Source organism: Centroberyx affinis, unplaced genomic scaffold (genome assembly GCF_046629955.1).
Source record: "Centroberyx affinis isolate AG114_WGS23_722 - 3 ecotype Tasmania unplaced genomic scaffold, CSIRO-AGI_Caff_v1 ptg003878l_1, whole genome shotgun sequence".
Taxonomy (NCBI): domain Eukaryota; kingdom Metazoa; phylum Chordata; class Actinopteri; order Beryciformes; family Berycidae; genus Centroberyx; species Centroberyx affinis.
The window spans coordinates 80,931-101,281 of NW_027281719.1; the positions used below are offsets into that span (position 1 = coordinate 80,931).

The 20,351-nt window shown below is 45.4% G+C and overlaps 1 protein-coding gene across 1 annotated transcript; it reads left to right on the plus strand.

Annotated features, from left to right (window-relative positions):
• The first annotated feature begins 697 nt into the window (after window positions 1–697).
• Window positions 698–3,246, plus strand: LOC139662720 (tripartite motif-containing protein 16-like). The gene is made up of 2 exons (XM_071541444.1): window positions 698–760; window positions 1,397–3,246. The coding sequence occupies exon 2, from the start codon at window positions 1,582–1,584 to the stop codon at window positions 3,244–3,246; it is 1,665 nt and encodes a 554-aa protein (XP_071397545.1). The 5' UTR covers window positions 698–760; window positions 1,397–1,581.
• Window positions 3,247–20,351: the final 17,105 nt, after the last annotated feature.

Sequence of the window (20,351 nt, forward strand, 5' to 3'; positions counted from 1 at the left end):
GAGCGCGTTGCACTATGTTTACCTTTGCGGGCTACAGACCAGTGCTCCGGTTTACATCGAGTTCACCGGGGCATTCGAGTTCACCGGGGCATTCACTCTACCCCCACCGAGAGACCGTGCCTCCGCTGGGATATGACGGAGGGTAGAGCTGGCCATTGCTTTGGGCTTTGCTCCCAGGAGACACCATGGCTCCTCAGGTTGGGCTGAAACAGCCCCAGGCTCTGGCGTTCCTGTGGTGATTGAGCCGGTCCACGGAAGAGTGGTATCGTTGTCCGTGGTCACGTTCCGTTTACTGCAGCCAGACAAGCCCAGGACTGCGAGGTGTTTTGCTTGGGCCGTGGCGACTGTGGAAAACTCCAGGATGTGCTTGTCTTTCTCCCTGAGTTCGGCTTCCAAACAACAACGCTTTTCCTCAACTTTGAGACGGTAAGGTGGCAAGATCTACCCTCAGCCATCACACTTGCAGTAAGTGTAGCACTTAGACTCAGTCACTCAAGTGTACAATACACGACCGAGATGAGTTACACTACACCACTGCCAGGAGCCGAATTTTCCGCAGAGGTCTTCTCTGCTCCAGAACGAACGAACCCCGTACAGACTGCCATGAAGATGATAGGGAAGAAAGAACAGCAGTCCCTTGTGTTAATATATGAACAGTCTGTGCTCAGAGGTGCTTATAGAATACTGGCTGACCCATCTCATGTCCTCCAGTCTGAGTAGGAGCTTCTGCCCTCTGGCAGACGATACAGAGTGCCCAAAGGTAGACTCAATCGTTTTAAATTTAATTCATTTGTCCCGTCCTCAGTTAACATCTTAAATAGTAGGGAGGTAGTACGAGGCAATCTGGACTGTGTAATATAGCGATGTTCATGATAGGCTTCATCTTTAGCTACAACTGTGCAATTCTACAGGGGTGAGCAACTGGAATGTGAGGGTGTGTGCAATATGTAGTGCAATATCTTAGAGTTTTTTTTTCTTAAAGTTTTATGGCATTTTAGAGGTGCAATAACATTTTTACTAACGCTCTTACTTGAACAACGAAGGGTTGACTGTGTCATGTGTCTATGTAGTGTGTATCTGTCAATTGTCTATCTGTTACAGTGCAATGACTCCTGAGTCCAAGACAAATGTCCAAACGGGGACAATAAAGTATATCATATCCAATAAGTCAGCATTTATCTTCTTTATCTCTCCACACTCAGCAAACACCCACGCATGAGAGAGAGAGAGCTAAAGGTGTGTTTTTTTAATTATCCCATTGAGATCACTGACCCCAAGATTAACCATTCCATTTTTATTTGTCATAATCTGCAAAACCTGATCACCCCTCCCTCTTCTCCCTGGACAGCCAGTTCCATTCTGTCCACATATTTCGTTGTTCCCTCCCCTTTCACAGATCTGCCAGTTTAAAGATGGGTGTAAAGAGCATGTTGTGAAGTGCAAGAGCTGACAAGCCCATTCACTGCAGATCAGCACATGAACATGAAGAAAAGGAACAGAGGTTTGGTTTGGATCAGAGCCCAACTTCTTTCTGTTGAGAGAAGTGAAACTATCTGACATTCACTGTCACTGAGAAGTGAAATGGCGCAGCGAGGAATTCAGCTGGATGAGGAAAAACTCTGCTGTTCCATCTGTCTGGATCTACTGAAGGATCCGGTGACTATTCCCTGTGGGCACAGCTACTGCATGAGCTGTATTAAAAGCTGCTGGGATGAAGAGGATCAGAAGAAAATCCACAGCTGCCCCCAGTGCAGACAGACCTTCACACCAAGGCCTGTCCTGGTGAAAAACACCATGTTAGCAGAGTTGGTGGAGGAACTGAGGAAGACAGGACTTCAAGCTGCTCCTCCTGATCGCTGCTATGCCGGACCTGGAGATGTGGCCTGTGATGTCTGCACTGGGAGAAAGCTGAAAGCCCTCAAGTCCTGTCTGGTGTGTCCGGCCTCTTACTGTGAGCAGCACCTCCAGCCTCACTATGAATCCTCTACCTTTGAAAGACACAAGCTGGTCGACCCCTCCAAGAAGCTTCAGGAGAACATCTGCTCTCGTCATGACGAGGTAATGAAGGTTTTCTGCCGTACTGATCAGCAGTGTATCTGTCTTCTCTGCTCCATGGATGAACATAAAGGCCACAAAAAAGTCTCAGCTGCAGCAGAAAGGACCGGGAGGCAGAAAGAGCTCGGGGTGAGTCGGCAACAAATCCAGCAGAGAATCCAGGACAGAGAGAAAGACGTGAAGGTGCTTCAGGCGGAGGCTATCAATGGCTCTGCTGATAAAGCGGTGGAGGACAGTGAGAAGATCTTCACTGAGCTGGTCCGGTTCATCGAGAAGAGAAGCTCCGATGTGAAGGAGCGGATCAGATCCCGGCAGAAAGAGGAAGCGAGTCGGGCCGAAGAACTTCAGGAGAAGCTGAAGCGGGAGATCGCTGAGCTGAGGAGGAAAGACGCTGAGCTGGAGCAGCTCTCACACACAGAGGATCACATCCATTTTCTACACAGTTACCCCTCGCTGTCACGTCTCAATGAATCTACAGACTCACCCGGCACCGATATCCGTCCTCTGCGCTACTTTGAGGATGTGACTGCAGCTGTGTCAGAGGCCAGAGATAAACTACAGGGCATTCTTACAGAGGAATGGCCTAAGATCTCATTGACAGTGACTGAAGTGGATGTTTTACTGCCACAACCAGAGCCCAAGACCAGAGCTGAATTCTTACAATATTCACATCAAATCACACTGGATCCAAACACAGCACACACACTGCTGTCATTATCTGATGGGAACAGAAAAGCAACACGTATGAGAGAAGAACAGTTATATTCTAGTCACCCAGACAGATTCATTAACTGGTATCAGGTCCTGAGTAGAGAGAGTCTGACTGGACGTTGTTACTGGGAGGTGGAGAGGAGTGGGGGGGGAGGTTCAATAGCAGTCGCATATAAAGATATTAGCAGAACAGGGAATGAAAGTGGATTTGGAAACAATGACAAGTCTTGGGCATTAGATTATTCCAACAATAGTTATCAGTTCAGACATAACAATATCTCAACTCTCATCCCAGGCCCTCAGTCCTCCAGAGTAGGAGTGTACCTGGATCACAGAGCAGGTATTCTGTCCTTCTACAGCGTCTCTGAAACCATGACTCTCCTCCACAGAGTCCAGACCACATTCACTCAGCCTCTCCATCCTGGATTTGGGCTTTATTATCCTTTTGGATCCACTGCTGAGTTGTGTAAGATTAAGTAGACAGGAGTGATTTAACCAGCAATGAGTGAGATTTTTTATTTTTTTCATTTTGTCTCCATCTTTGTTGCTCAGCGCTCATTGCTGTGGTGTTTCTGCACTGCACTTCCCAGAGATCACCTGTCAATCAAACAGTGTGGGCGGGACTGTGACGTCTTTTTCCTTGGATTTTCTGTTGATGCAGTTTGACTTTCTGTAGGTGGCGCTCTTTTCTTTGTCTTTCCTTTTCTTTGTGTTATATCAGTCAGTGATAGAGAGTATCCAAACTGACATTTATTCATATGAAAACAGAAACTGTTGTGTGGTCTATATAGTTCTTATGTTTGTTGCATATTTGTATTGTTGCTGTAATATTTTCTGCTATTTCTGTTCCACTGCATGGGCCTTAATGGAGCAGCACTAGAAGTCTCCCCTTTATTATAGCTGAATAGTTGTTAATATGTTATGTCATTATTATTATAATCAATAGGGAGAGCATTCATTGTTTTCCTCCACAGTGATGACATACTGGTTTCAAAGCTTTTGTCCGTGTGATTTTGCTCGGCAACAAGTTGCTCTTTCGGTTTCCTCTGCCCAGTGATGATGTTGCCGGATCGGTTTGGGACAGAGACCTGGAAACCTACAGGCCACACCTCTTTTCACAGTCTCATCTTCTCCTCTCTTTTACCAGTTTGAAGAGTTTTGAGTCTCCTGCGAGTCAATTTTCTTGAGCTCACTGACTGCAGTTTGTCTGCTTTACTTTGTTTTGTTTTGTAAAGAAAGTTTGGAGCCATTCAAATCAGCAGAGCCATGAAATGTTATTTTCAGCTTGTTTTTGACGTACAGTATTTGGTGTTTGTGCTTCTAATTGACTCTCTAACTCTACACCTCTCCTCTCACTGCTAAACCCAAAATAATCTGACAAATTCTCCTCACTTTGCAGAATACTTGTCATTTTCTGTCTTTTTGAGGACATTAATAAGAAATAAGCACAAAAACACACCTGTCTCCTCGGGTGCAGCACACACACACACACACACACACACACACACACACACACACACACACACACTCTCTCTCTCTCCTCTACTGACAAAATTGTCCATATTGACGCCATCTCTGCCTTTTTTCTATTCATCTCTCCTCATTTGACAAAGACAGTGTTTTGTCTTCCAGTTCTATTTCAATTCTGTATAATCAATCTGTATTATTTCTTTTAATATACATGAAATAAAATGTAAATATGAATACATGTGGCTTGTGAGACGTGTCTTTTGTTCTCCAAAAGAGGTTACAGTCTGTTCATCTGGACTGTTAACGCTGCTCATTTCATCTTGTTTATCATGAGGTTTTGTTGCCTGGCTGCTTGTCTTTTTTACTTCAATGGAAGCAACAAATATTTGTTGCAGCTACAAGTTGCCATCTATTGTGGCTTATCAAAGTTTTGTTGTTCCCAGTGGAAGGTGAACACAGGAGAGTGGACAAAGAGGTGTGAATGTTGATTAAAGGGAGTTTTGGCATGGAGAGAGCAATGTTTATGAATTGAATTTGGATTTCCTAACGCATAGGGCCGATAAAGAACAAAATAAAGCATGACTGATATTACTTTAATGTCACTGACAATCACTTTCTGTCATGCATTTACAGCTGCCCATAAGTATTAACTCAGTAGTCACAAAGATATTCTACTTTAATGTGATGTTGAACTTTTATAGTATCTTGGCTTGTGTCTCTTCCTCCATGATAAAACCCCCAAATCAGTGATTCTGTGATCTGTTGCTCCGGTAGAGCAGACTGGAGAATTGTGTTTTTTTCTCTCTCCATTCACTGCCATTGTATGGAGGAACAGTCTGAAAATCACTTCTAGCACATAAAGCAGACGACAAAGTAGATTCTGATAATATATAAAAAAAAACGAGTCATGCTGCTGAACTGTTTTTAAGCCGATGGAACGAAGAAAATGCCATCAATAATTGTAAATAGGTGAAAAAAAGTAGAATTATGACACAATTTCTTTTGTGGGCTATGAAAGCACTGGGGTCTTAAGGGCAGCTGTGATTTACCTGCAGAGGTTTTGTAGTGAAATAAGTGTTTTCATGACTTTCACAGTAAACTCTGAAGTTAATGCCATATTTCACTTTGGTGACTTGTGTAGGATTTGATGAACAGTCGCCCACCAGCAGCAGCCAGTCTGGGGAAACAGCCATAAAATCCCATTTCTCTGGAGGCTCAGACCGGGTGATCTCAGGGCCGATTTAGCACAGAGGAGGCGAGGCGTGACAAATATCCCCATGTGTGCCTGAATGGCACCTGTCAGCTTCTCATTCATACCAGCACTGTGTGATGGTCAATTACCAGTGTGTCTGCCACTCATGCTTACCCACAGTGATCAAATCACACCAGAGGTTTTAGCATTGGTCCACAAAGTCAAGTGGCAGAGTTGAATCTCTGATCAAAATGATTCCATTCTTGAGGGATTTTTCATGTTGTGACCCTGTTGAGCAGATAGATGGCACTGTGTAGAATTTCTCCCAAAGATGCTCTATAAAATCTGCACTTTGAATCATAAAACATAACCTTAATAGTATTTATATCATTTGTTGTGTATTCAGTCAAGACAAGAAAGCTCTCAAAGTAGCACAGAGTGAGATGTCTGTCACTGCTTGTCGTTCAGTCGTTCCAGGGGGGATCGTTCCAGGGGGGATCGTTCCAGGGGGGTTCCACTAACACAATCCAGCCGTGTCTAGTCAACGTTAACTCTAACCAGGCTTGAATAATCTTACATTGTGCGCACACGGAGTACATAAGCAGCCCAGAAGAGTCGATTGTCGAAAAAACGATACAATGACGCAAAAAGAAGGGAAAACGAGAGCTGTGTTCTTCTCAGCGGCGGAACAAACCCTGCTGATGGAATTATACGAGGAATATAGAATTATACGAGGAATATGGAATTATACGAGGAATATGGAATTATACGAGGAATATAGAATTATACGAGGAATATAGAATTATACGAGGAATATAGAATTATACGAGGAATATAAAGGGTCGTCACCAAAAAGGGCAATACTGCCGCAATATACAAAGCGAGGGAGATGGCTTGGCAAAAAATTGCAGACAGACTAAACTAAACTTATTGTTTCATTTGTATTTATTAATAAATGAACATTCAGATCACTAGATACAGTAAGACTGTGTGGCTATATTATCAGTAGGCTAGATAATATCAGATGTATGTTTAAAATAATGGTGTAGGCTAACTTAGGAGAACCGACATAACTACAATGCATTTACTGTTAATTAGCCTAATTCAGTGAGGTGTGTGAAGCCCCTCTGACCTAGTGACCCTTGGCCTTTATTCATTCTTCACTGTTACATCTCAACAGGAGCCATCTCAATAGCCAGAAACCAACGTGGCAACAAGTGAAAATTAAATACAAAAACACTTTCCAGAGTGGTAAGTAGCCTATAATGAAATGTGAAATGTATTTGTTAAAATAGTTGTTGAGCTGTAAATATGTAATATTGTAGCCACCAAAAAAAAGACGGATGCCACCGCTACTGGTGGGGGAGCTCCACCTGAGGACCTCACACCCCAGAGGAGCTGGCGCTGAGCTGCACCCAGGGGCGCCCACTGATAGAGGGAATAGAGGGGGGGGGGCCTCCTCAGACATCATTCCCCAAGGTGCTCAGGAGCAATATGTACAATATGTATTGTCTACTACTTTTCCTCCACAGGTATCAGTCTCTCAGTGGTAATAACTAACGGTACGCCTATATCTGTCAGTGAGTGGAGACACTATCTGCCTGCTAGATCCCCCGACTCAAGATGCTGAAGGCTTACCTGACCCATGTGTGAGTAGGTCTTATTTTGTTAAAACACTGTGCATCTTATGCAGTTCTGTCTTCTTCTGCTTTAACAACTGCAGTGTTATCTATTTGCAGGGAGATGGCACCAGCATGTCTAGGCCCTTGATGAGGAGACAATGTCTACAGACACAGAAATGAGGCGTCTTTTTTATTTTAACCTCATGTTCTTTTTAACTCTTTTTGGCTGGACCGCAACAGCGGGGCCAGCCCTACAAACGCGAATGTCTGTCACTGACTGACTGACTGACTGACTGACTGACTGACTGACTGACTGACTGACTGACTGACTGAGTGATCAAGTTACACCATTGGTCGGCCGTGGCACGTGGCACATCATAGCGTCACAGAGCCAGAAATGTAAGTTTTGTTTTCTCCGCCGTCTAGTTTCTCCGCTGAGTTCGGAGCCCGTTTCTCCCACACAGTAAGCAGGCTGATCAATATCATGCATGTAAGCTGAAGCTAAAGTAGAATCTATACAATTATATCATATTGTAACGTGCCGTAAGGACACTAAAACTCTCACGTAGTTTGTTGACTAGCAAAAAGAGTCTTCAGGCAAAACTATACTTAAAGCCCAGTTTTATTAGGCAATTTCTCCAACATCAAACTCCAAGTTCAACCAGACGTTTTCCCAGCTTCCCCACGACTCCCCTTAAAGGAGCCTTGCTCTCTCAAAATCATCTTGGTTCCACCCACATCACATCATGATATGCTGCCCTAGTAATGTGATCAGTGACAGCTCACATTACACTACCCCCTTCTAAGACTGAAACATCCAGTACTAAAATACAACACATGCTGAACAAAAACATCTTACTATAACATTCTTGAAGTGTGACAACAATATAAAAGGCCAAGTGACATCACTTCATGACCCCTTAATGATGCTGAGAACAGAACACTGTATGTTTACAGTATACAGTATATCACATCACAAAATCTTCTTGCCAAACTGGCCTTCTAACATTTCTCTGTGGCCTAGCCACCTGGCTCCTGTGACCCCCTGCCCTTGTGGAAACCCCAATGTCTTCACTTACAGGTAAAATGGGGGGGCGATCAGAATGCGTTCCCACTGTCTCTTTTTCTGCACCCTGTTCTCTGTTTCCAGTTCCCAGCTCCCCAGGGCACCCGATTTCATCCCCTGTTGGTAAGTCTCTCTCATTCACCACAGGTCTTCTCCAAAATGGCAACCTGGTGTGCTTCCCTTGAGCACCTTGTCTTCTGTTAGCGACTGGTGCCTGACCCAACCGCCTGGATGCCCGTGGGTCATTAATTAGAACAAAATCAGGGTTCCAGTCCATGCCTTTTGCCATATCAGTGCCCCCTGGTTGTAGGTTTTCTGGATTCCCAAGGTATGGCTTCAGTCTGTTATAGTGTACCACAGCTTTATAAGGACCATTACATTGCTCGACTTCATATAGCGCATCTGACAGTTTTCTCACTATCCTGAAAGGGCCTTTAAACTTCTTTCTTAGTTTAGGTGATAGACCCTTCTTCTTCTGATAATCCCGAAGCCACACAAACTCATTTTCCTCATATCTTTGAGGGGTTACTTTCAGATCAAAATACTCTTTCTGTTTACCCGTGGCCCTTTTGTGATTTTTCTTTACAGCCTCCCTCACTGTGCTTAGATATCCCTGTAGCTTCTGCACATACACACTCACATACTGGGTGTCCTTGTTTTGCGTTCCCATGACTACATCGACAGGTAAGGTAATTTCAGTGCCGAACAGCACCTTGTAGGGTGTAAACCCAGTGGAGGACTGGACACTGCTTCTGTATGCCATCATTACATATGGGAGCATTTCATCCCAGTTACTTTGATTATCTTCCACAAAAAGTGATAGCATGCCAACTAAGGTTTTATTCATTCTTTCCACTAATCCATCCGATTGAGGATTATAAGGAGTAGTTCTTGTTTTGTTCATCTGTAACAAGTCGCACATTTCCTTAAAGAGATTTGATTCAAAGTTTCTCCCCTGATCACTATGTATGTGCGAGGAACTCCTAGCCTCAATACAAATTCCTCCACTAGTTTCTTAGCTACTGTTACAGCCTCTTGGTTAGGTATGGCATACGCTTCGGACCATCTGGAAAAGTAGTCTGCTACTACCATTATATACTTATTACCTCGCTCAGTAGTGGGGAAGGGGCCCATTAGATCTACAGCGATCCTTTCAAACGGACGGCCTGTGATAGAACTTGTCATAGGTGCTCTAGGAGGGGGACCTTTTTCTTTGTAAGCAGCGCATGCCACACACGCCTTACACCACTGTCTTATGGCTCTTTGCCAACCCGGCCAGTAAAATCTTGCTCTGATTTTGCCTGTGAGTTTTTCTATTCCTAAATGGCCAGCGGTTCTGTCGTTGTGCATAAAGGTTAGTATCTCATTTACCAGTTCGTCTGGTACCACCCCCCTCCACACAGTTTCACCTGTCTCATAGTTGTGGCTCTCAAGGCACAGTACTCCGTTCCTTAACTGTAATGCACCCCACACTTGCCTGAATGGCCTGAAGTTGGGCTCTGAAAGTAGTTCAGCAGCAGGCTGAGTCCTATCCTGTTTTTTCCAATCCTTCAACTGGGAAATCACAGGGTCCCTATTCTGTGCCTCCATGAGGAAGGCCATGTTTGCTGAGGCTTGAGAGTTAGCACTCACTACAGGTGCCATTGTGATCTCATATGGCCTATCAGAGGCCGCTTTCAGTGTTACTGCATTACATTTGTGGTCAACATGCCCAGCGCCCTCTGACTGCATGTGCCGCCGTGACACGCCATCCGCATTACTGTGCAATTTCCCTGGACGGTGTACAATGTCATAATGATACTGGTCTAGCAGCTCTAACCACCTGGCTAACTGACCTTCCGGTTGTTTGAAGTTACTAAGCCAACGCAGTGAGCTGTGATCTGTCCTCAGTAAAAACTTCCTTCCTAACAAATAGTGTCTGAAATGTTTAAGGAACACAATCACCGCCAACAGTTCTTTCTTAGTGGTTGAGTATCTCTTCTCTTGTTTTGACAGGGCCCGACTAGCGTACGCTACTACTCTCTCGCCACCATCATGTTTCTGTGATAGGACAGCCCCTATACCGGTGTCACAGGCATCAGTATCCACTATGAACTCTAAATTCGGATCAGGGAATGCCAATATAGGGGATGTGGTAAGTTTGGATTTCAGCTCATTGAAAGCCACCTCACATGCTGCAGTCCACTGAAATATTTTCCCCTTGTCCGTCAACCGATAAAGTGGCTCCGCTATGCGTGCAAAATCGGGTATAAACCTTCTGTAATACGATGCGAGTCCAAGAAAACTTCTAGCCTCTGTCACTGACTTAAGGGTAGGCCATGATCTAACACTCTCTGTCTTGGAGGGGTCAGTAGACACTCCCTCTGCCGAAATGATATGGCCTAGGTAGCCCACCTGTGACCTGAACAGGTGGCATTTAGCTGGCTTCACTTTAAGGCCAGCCTGTTGCAATCTGCTATGGACCCCCTCCAACCGTGTCACATGTTCCTGAAAGAGCGGCCCACCACAATTATATCATCAAGGTACACCAAACATGATGTCCACTGCATGTCAGCCAACACCAAGTCCATGAGGCGTTGAAAAGTACTCGGTGCATTGCACAATCCAAAGCCCATGACATTGAACTCAAAAAGTCCCCTCTTGGTCAGAAATGCTGTTTTGCTACGGTCATCTGGATGCATATCCACCTGCCAGTACCCAGAGGCCAGGTCCAAAGTGGAGAACCATTTGGCCCCAGCCAGAGAGTCCAGTGTTTCATCAATCCTGGGAAGCGGATATGCATCCTTCACTGTGTATTCATTTAGCTTTCTGTAATCAACACAGAACCTCACTGTATTATCTTTCTTTCTCACTAGCACCACAGGTGCTGCCCATGGACTGGTAGATGGCTGAACGATGTCTCTATCTAACATGCTCTGCAAATGGCTATCAAACTCTGCTTGCAGATGGACAGGGGCCCGTCTCAGTGCTTGTTTGATTGGCCTTGCCTTCCCTGTGTCTATCCTGTGCTGGACTAGAGGTGTACGGCCCAAATCAAAATCCCCAGTGCTAAACACACCTGCGTATTTGCTTAGCATTTCCCTCACAGTTCTGAGCTGTGTGTGTGACAACTGGGGGCGCCTATTATCGTTCAAACATGTGATCACTGCTGCTTCACAGCCCTCCTCCCAAACAGAAAACCCACCCGGTTTTGTACCCTCTCTGAGGCACTGAGGTTCAGGAGATACATTCATCACACGTACAGGTAGTTTCCCACTGATAGACCTGCCCAAGCTACATGCTATCAGAACATTGCTTCTCTCTGTGACCTCTGTACATGGTTCCAGGAGACCCTCAGTGCTTTCATTGTTTATAGTGCCCTCCACTTTACCTGGTATAACCATTTCGGATCTGGGGGGAATCACAATATCATTCATGACAACCACCCTGCATACACTTCCTGTCCCACCCCGTGAAATCAAAGGTACCTGCTTACCTAGGATGGTGCATATGCGTTTCTGCATGTCAATCACTGCTCCATATTTAACTAGGAAATCGGTTCCTACCAATGCACATTGGTCAGCATCCCTAGCAACTACAAAGTCGCAAGCCAGGTTCAGACCGTCAACGTTCATGACAGCAGACCGTCTCCCCATCACGGCGAGATGTTGTCCATTGGCTGCTGTGACTGGTTTGCAGTAGGGTTTCAGCAAGTCCATTCGGCCCCCTGTAGCATCCCTCCATATTTTCTCCTGCACCATGGAAACCTGTGCCCCTGAATCCACCATAACCTCACATTCTACATTTGCAATGTCGGCCAGGTGTCTCACCTCGGTCCGTAGCTGTGCAACGCTCTCGCACAGCGACTCCAACAGTTCTTTAGGGACAGTAACATTGTCTTTGGTATCCTCCACTGAGCCGCACACATTTATCTTATAGTGAGAAACGTCTCGCTCCTCAAGTTGCCTTATCTGCTCCAGTTCCGCAGCCATGTATATAGCATCTTCTAGTGTCTTGGGTTTACCGCTGCGCAGGTGTATACGAATATCCCCTCTCCCAACATTGGCAATAAAATGATCACGTGCAAGGGAATCGCGTGTGCCTGCGCTGTAATCTGGATATGCCTTGTCAGCTAGCCTACACAAATCATAGCCAAAATCTCGTATGCTCTCAGTCACTTTGCGCCGGCGGTCCAGAAAGGCAGAGATTTCTGGCCGATCCCCTCAGCGAAAGGATAAGATAGTTCAGAGCGTCCGAAGAACTCCAGCCGTTAACTCGAGCGGCTAGCTCAAACTGCTCGATCCAAGAAGTCCACTCACCCGCCTTCCCTTCAAAAGATTCTGGCAGAAAAACCGGGCGCCGATCCGGTGCTGGTGTCGGAGTCGACGAGGACGCCGACGCCTGCAGACTGTCACTCCTGCCGTGTTGTGGCTCGTCCATCGCCGTTAGCTAGGTTCCCTGAAGACACACGTGGCTAGTTAGCTTCCCCGCACTAGCCAGCGACCTTGGTAGTCAACGTGAAGATCCCAAACGAAACCGCTGCCACCAATTTGTAACGTGCCGTAAGGACACTAAAACTCTCACGTAGTTTGTTGACTAGCAAAAAGAGTCTTCAGGCAAAACTATACTTAAAGCCCAGTTTTATTAGGCAATTTCTCCAACATCAAACTCCAAGTTCAACCAGACGTTTTCCCAGCTTCCCCACGACTCCCCTTAAAGGAGCCTTGCTCTCTCAAAATCATCTTGGTTCCACCCACATCACATCATGATATGCTGCCCTAGTAATGTGATCAGTGACAGCTCACATTACTAATTACTAATATCACCGTTTATGTCGATGCATATGCGCGAGCTCAGTCCACCTGAAATCCTCTGTTCTGTCGGGGGGGAGAGACACAGACGAGCATGCGGGTTTCATCACGCCGAGGGCTTATCGCCGACCTTCCCGAAGTTTCCCGGGCCCACGGTTCCGGCCGGCGCCGCTAGCCGGGCGCCGATTCGTTCCCGACGATCCGGCCGAGATTTCGGCCGGGGTCCCGACGACGACGCGCCCCCGGTGTCCGGCGAACGGCGTTTTCGGCACCGACGGGTAACAGAGCGCCCGGCGCTCGGATCGGCAGGATCGATGCGGGCCGTGGGCGCGGTGGAGACGACAGCGGTGGAGAGAGAGACGGGACGCGCTGGAACGATCGGTATGGACGTATGGACTATTATTCTGTATTAGCGGTCTACAGCCAGGGGTTAAAGTGGGCCGGAACGATCCGGAACGGCGTTCCGGCACCTTCGATTAATAAGTAAATAAATCTGATTGGCAGTTTCATACATAATAACGACAAGCGACTTCACAGGGCTGCCGACTCTCACCATTGACCGAGAGAGTGAGTTGCTATGGTTACGGGGACGCTCTGTATCTGTCCTCTGAAACTCATGATTCACAATAATAGGTTTTTTAGGTTAGTATGCCTATGCAAGATCATGAATGTAAGCACCTCGATGCTGAAATCTAGTAATATAACATAATCTTTACATTTTTGGTTAACAATATACAGGGTTGCTGTTTCTTGACTTAATCCAAGAGGTTAGGTGGTGTAGAAATGCAGGAAATTTGTTTTAAATTACTTTTTTTTCTGACCCCCCCCCCCCTCCGAAACAGGGTTCCCCCACCTGCCAAATCCCACTTTAACCCCTGTCAACAGCGGAGTTAGTTACACCATTGTGGCACACTCATACACGCACTGGCGACTGGTCATTGGTTGGCGACAGGTGGGCATAGATGGGCATAGCCCCACCTGTTGTCACCAGAAAGAACTGCAAACAAATTATGTTATTATTAATTCTCAAAGACTATTATCTGATATAATGTATAATCTATGAATATAGCATCTTCCTAAATTGCATATCATTTGTGTTAGGATTTTAGTTAATGTTTATTGGTCCCTGCCGTGCTGCTTCAGACTGCGTTCTCCCGATTCGTGTCCGCAGTAGGCCTAGGGTGGCGTGAATGGGCTAGCCCCTCTCTCACAATGCAATGTGTATTGTACGTGGGAAAATATGAATACGCATGCTCAGAGTGTTACTGTATTCAATGTAGATCACGCAAATTTGATGACAAGTTTTTGCAGATTTAACTGCTTTTGCCACCTTTTTCTCTGGCGCTCCCAAACGTGTTGCGGCTCTTGCAGAGGCAACACAGAGACGCATCCCAAGGCCACCCGCTGTGCGATGGAACTTTAAAAGTAGAACTGTCAGTGCGGTTTGGGAGAACCGCGCCGCGCTGCTCCAGTGTATGGAGGCCATACGCACACAGCCAGGATGGGATGAGGCCACCATAAGTGAGGCATACGGTCTGTCAAAGAAACTCCGGGACAGAGCCTTTCTGCAGCTGCTGGAATTCTTTTCCTTGCTTATGCCAGAAGTGGATGTTTTATACAACACTCTGCAAAAACGGAGCATCGATGCACCTGGGATTAGCAGTGCGCTCGCCCGTTTCAAGGAGAATGTCCAGAATATGCGGCAGCAAACTGATGAATTAGCCGCCACCGCTCATGATGGAGCAGACGAGCCAGGCCGACGAGTAACCAGCACAGCGCCGGTGATGAAGGAGGCATGCGACACAGTCATCTCTCAGGTGGAACAGAGGTTTTCACAGAGTGACCACCTAATCGCTGCAAAGCTGGTTGACAGCTCGCTCTTCCCACAATTTGTCCTGTCATTCCCTACATCTGAGCTTGACTGTGCTGTGAAACTATGGCCTGTAGGAAACGAGGAGAAGTTGAAGTCTGAGCTGACCACTCTGGACCGCCACACTGAGCTTCATACTGGAAAGACGGCCCTGTCTCTGTTAACATCCATCCATGAGAACAACTTAGAGGAGGCTTTTGCTGAGACCGTCACTCTGCTGAAAATGATCATAACAACTCCTGTGACAACATCTGAGTCAGAGAGGAACTTTTCCACCTTGAAGAGGATAAAAACGTTCACTCGCAATACCATGGGACAGCCGCGACTCAACGCATTGGCCATGCTGTCCATCGAAAGCCAGCTGATTCAGGAGCTACATGACTTCATCCCCAGAGTCATCGAGAAGTTCGCCCAGAGGAAGAACCGCCGTGCCGCCTTTCTCTTCAAGTGAGCCCTCAGCTTTGGTGAGTGAAAGCATATTTTATCATCCTGCCTTTGTGGTGATGGTCCGTGCATTGGCCATATTGTGGTGCTGGATCGATTTATATAGATGGTGACGAGTGTCAGTGTGTCCATGCTTATCTATTAAGGTTGTTGTCATAATGTTGTTGTCATAGAATGGATCTGTATCCCTAAAAAGTTGCCTGTACGCTTCGTTGTGGCCTTCAGTGGTATTGAGCTCTTTGCTGTTCGCTTATGGCCCTGTAGACTCATTTGTTCTGAGCTTGGTTGTGTCGGCTTAAATATTGCATTCTTAATTTAGGCTTGTGGCAGTGGTAATGTAACTTGTGTAATTGCTCTGTCTTCTGCGGCATTCCGTCTGCGAAAATATACACTTGACCAATGAAATCTTTTGCTTTCTATGATGTCACATTTTCAAACGTTGTCCCAGGCTGAAATAAATATGTGTGGCTTTCGATCGCTAAAAGGCTTGGGTACGGGGATGATGGTTAGGCCGTGCGCCTTTACGCCCAGGTGAGGCAGAGGCACACTCTGATCCACGCGGACTAGGAAGGCTAATATAGATATATAGGCACAAATTAAATTATCGCCTGCCAAAGTGAGAGTATGGTGCGCTTCACAGACAACATATGCAAACTGTGATCTATTTTCTCCACAGCTGTAGCCAGAACAGCAACTGGTTTCACCTCAAACACACTGCAAGTCGTTGCTCAGGGTCGATTGGCTCCGCGTCATGTAAAATCCAGTAAATTGCAGAAAATCATGCAGTAAATTCACGAAGACTGAAAGCCTGTCATGTTTTTTTTTTATTTTTTTTTTTTATATCTTATAGTTCTTTATAGTTTTATCATTTAATTGCTCAGTTCTTTGTGCCATTTTGCCGCGACACTTTCAGTTATGAATTTGTTTTTCACTGCGTGAGAAAATGGACTTGTCGCGTGAGAGCGTGTGAAAAGTGTCAATTGTGTGAGTCTCACGGTCAATGCGTGAGAGTTGGCAGCCCTGCGCTTAGCTGTTGTTTCAGAACAATGGACAGCGCTGTTTGTTGACGTGTTAAAAAACACACATCAGTAGCAAGAGAGAGTACTGTAGTTTTCCTGGTATGTAGCCTATCTATTGAAGTAGCTGGTGCCCCACCAATTTTTTACATATAAAAACGCCACTGCATACACGGTCCAGCCATATACTAGGTTTTGACCTAGTCTTGTTAGTTAAGGAAAACTAATTTATTGCTTAAGTGCCTAGGTTAAAGGTGCAAGTGAAAAAAGAACTATGTACAAAAGAAAGTACGGCGGCCTGTTAAGAGTTCGAGTCGGACCCGAGCGCAGGACACAGACAAGAGGATGAGGGTAAAGAAGCGGTTTATTAAACAATGGATGAAATGTAGCGTGAGCGTGGAGCGAGGCAGGCCGGATGTCTGGGGAGGCCGGAGGCAGACGGTGGAACAGGCACAAAGTCAGGCTGGAGGGGGATGATTCTGGACACAGGAGATTCAGGTTAAATGCGAGAAACACACAGGGAGAAAATCAGCAGGTAAGCTAGAACGGCCTCGAGCTATCTACCACGGTAGTGTAGAAAACAATCTGGCGAAGAGCGGACGAGGGACCGGGGTAGATATACCGAGGCCGACGAGACGATCGACAGCAGGTGCGCTGACCGGAGATGAGCCGCTGAGCCGGGAGCCGGGAGGACAGGGAGACCACGCCCACACCGGGACACATACAAAACACGGAGAGAGACAGACAGAGGGAAACACTGGAAACACAAGGGAAGGGAGACACAAGGAAACACTAGGAACAACAAGGAGTACGACCACAGCCGTAACAGTTCCGCTGTTAAAGTTTTGCAGCAGCTTTGAAGTCAAACACATTCTTGACAAGGCTTTAGATACTCAGCTCATATCAGAGATGGGAGAAGAACAGCTGATATACAAATGCTTTTAGGTTAGTGTGTATTTCAAGGACAACAGTTTTGTGCTGAACCCAGACTGAGAACCAAAGTCTTAGTGGAATATTTAAGTTGAACTTCAAATTTTGCAATCAAGTTGCACATTAAGTTTTCACTTTCATTCTTGGTGAAGTGAAAAACTCTAATGGCAGTATCAGTTTGTCTGGCAGTATCTTCTAGGAGTGTAAGAAAATATTGATAAGCTTGTACTGATTCTGTTTTACAATACAAATTTGGACTTTTTATTCCTTTAGAGTTCTATAGTTAAATCCGTGCACTATATTGTAGAGTTTATAGAGTAGCAATTAGGAGAGTAACATTGACTTGTTTCAGTCTTGTCTATCAAAACAACAATATGATGTACTGTCAAATTTTGTAATTGATAAACAGAATCAGAATCAAGTAAACTAGACAAATGGGAAAATATTTCTGCAAACACAGCAAATATAAGGCTAGGACAAAAAAGCTTTTTTAGTTAAGGAAAACTCATTTATTGCCTTGGTTAAAGGTGCAAGTGAAAAAAGAACTATGTACAAAAGAAAGTACGGTGGCCATTTTAGGACATCCTCAGCTGCCTTTGTCATTCGTAGATCTACTTTGTCAAATTTAGGTGGACTTGTGTCGGGTTTAGCTCAAGTCTTTTGTCAGACTTAGATGGACTTGTATCAGGTTTAGATGTACTTTGTCAAACTTACATGGCGCTCGTCTGCAATAGAGGGCAGTCCCGGCGTTACGATCGAGCGCTTCCGATCTGTCATCACACGGTGTGCTACAACTGGACTGAGAGGAACCGGTTTCAAGTAAATAAGGCAGCAGAGAGCTGGAATATGCAAATATGAATCGGATTTATCGGAATCGCTGCACAGTTCATTAAAAATGCTTTTGCATTTACTTGAAACTGGTTCCTTTCAGTCCGGTTGTAGCACACCGTGTGATGAAGGACCGGAAGCGCTTGGTTGTAACGGGACTGCCTTCCATTGCAGACGAGCACCATCTACGTTTGACAAAGTACATCTAAACCTGATACAAGTCCATCTAAGTCTGACAAAACACAGCTAGACCTGACACAAGTCCACCTAAATCTGAGAAGACAGCTAAACCTGATACAAGTCCACCTAAATCTGACAAAATACAGCTAAACCTGACACAAGTCCACCTAAATCTGAGAAGACAGCTAAACCTGACACAAGTCCACCTAAATCTGACAAAACACAGCTAAACCTGATACAAGTCCACCTAAATCTGACAAAACACATCTAAACCTGACACAAGTCCACCTAAATCTGTCAAAACACATCTAAACCTGACACAAGTCCACCTAAGTCTGACAAAACACAGCTAAACCTGACACAAGTCCACCTAAATCTGACAAAACACATCTAAACCTGATACAAGTCCATCTAAGTCTGACAAAACACAGCTAAACCTGATACAAGTCCACCTAAATCTGACAAAACACAGCAAAACCTGACACAAGTCCACCTAAATCTGAGAAGACAGCTAAACCTGACACAAGTTCACCTAAATCTGAGAAGACAGCTAAACCTGACACAAATCCACCTAAATCTGAGAAAAGACAGCTAAACCTGACATGTCCACCTAAATCTGACAAAAGATAGCTAAACCTGACACAAGTCCACCTAAATCTGAGAAGACAGCTAAACCTGACAAGTCCACCTAAATCTGACAAAGTAGATCTACGAATGACAAAGGCGGCTGAGGATGTCCTAAAATGGCCACCGTACTCCGGAGCAAACGGTCGGTGGTGGGGCAAACAGCTCCTGACTCCTGTTCCTGCTACAGAGGTGCAGGGTCCCCCTCACCTGCACCACTAGAGGAAAAGAGGACAAAGAAGACGGGGCATTAACTCAATAGTCTCTCACTTCCAAGTTTGCTTGAAGACTCAAACAGGAACAGTTCATTGATTCCTCCTAAGCAGTGAGGGCAAAGTCTTACCTGAGGACATAGAACAGGAGGTAAGCGGTGTCCTCTCTGTCTCTCAGGACCGCGGCCTCGTCCGTCCTCGTCACCCGGGAGTCATCTAGGGTCAGCCGTTCCCCACCGGGTCCCTCTGTGACGTCACTGATGTAGTGGCCTGTGTGGGACACGGGAAACACAATGCAGATTAAGCTTTATTTGGTGGGTTTGTTTATATGTGTGTGTGTGTGTGTGTGTGTGTCTCAGATCCATATTGATGTCTGATGTGTGTGACATTAATCACCACAGTCGATGCTCTCCCCCAGGTGAGAGACGATGGCAGAGAGGCGGTAGCTGCTCTGGACACGGTGATCCTGCTGTAAAGAAACATGGTGATTGATGAGGCGTTCATTTCCTTTTTAATATGGCTCTTAAACTACTCTATCCATGAGTAACTATCCACTACATTTTCTCTCAACAGTTCATTGAAAAATGACTGTTTTCTCTCTCTCTCTTATACATGTATTTTCTTTCTCCATCTCTGCTGTCTGTCCCTATGTCTCTCTCACCACAGGAGCTCCCTGCTGAGATCTGTCTCTGTCTCCTGAGCTCTCCAGCTGATCGACTGATGCTGAGAGACACACCACAGAATCTTGTTTTACTTGGAAACTTACAAACTCTAGTTGGGTGTTTCTAGTTAGATTAGCACTGAACAGGTTTCAAATTGCACATTTTCTCTTACCTGTGCTTGGGAGGGGTTTTGCCTGGGCTGACACCTTCCTGCCTCCTGGGGAGCTTTGAATGAAAGAGCATCCATTTTGATCAATGTGATATTCAAGACAAATATACTGTGTATAGGAAACTGTTTTCAAACATGACATACGTGTACAGTAATAGGCAGGTGCTCATTCGTGCTAGACTATAGTTTCTTAAATCTATAAGTCATGTATAAGCCAGTTTGACAGACAGTCAAACTGGCTCATTCAAATGAGATTCAACCAGAGAAGTGAGAATAATCAAAATAACTCCATTACATTGTTTAGAGTTGTTTTGGATGGTATAACATGCATTTAATGTACATTAAATCATTTCATGGTGGTATTTCTGGTAGGTGAAATTACTCAGTAAATATATGTATATAATATGTTTGAGGTCATTATGCAGTTGTTCCAATATGGAGTGTAATGAGTGTAAGTTTACCTCAGTACATCCTGCTGCTCCTCCAACAGGGAGGCCAGAGACAGGACTG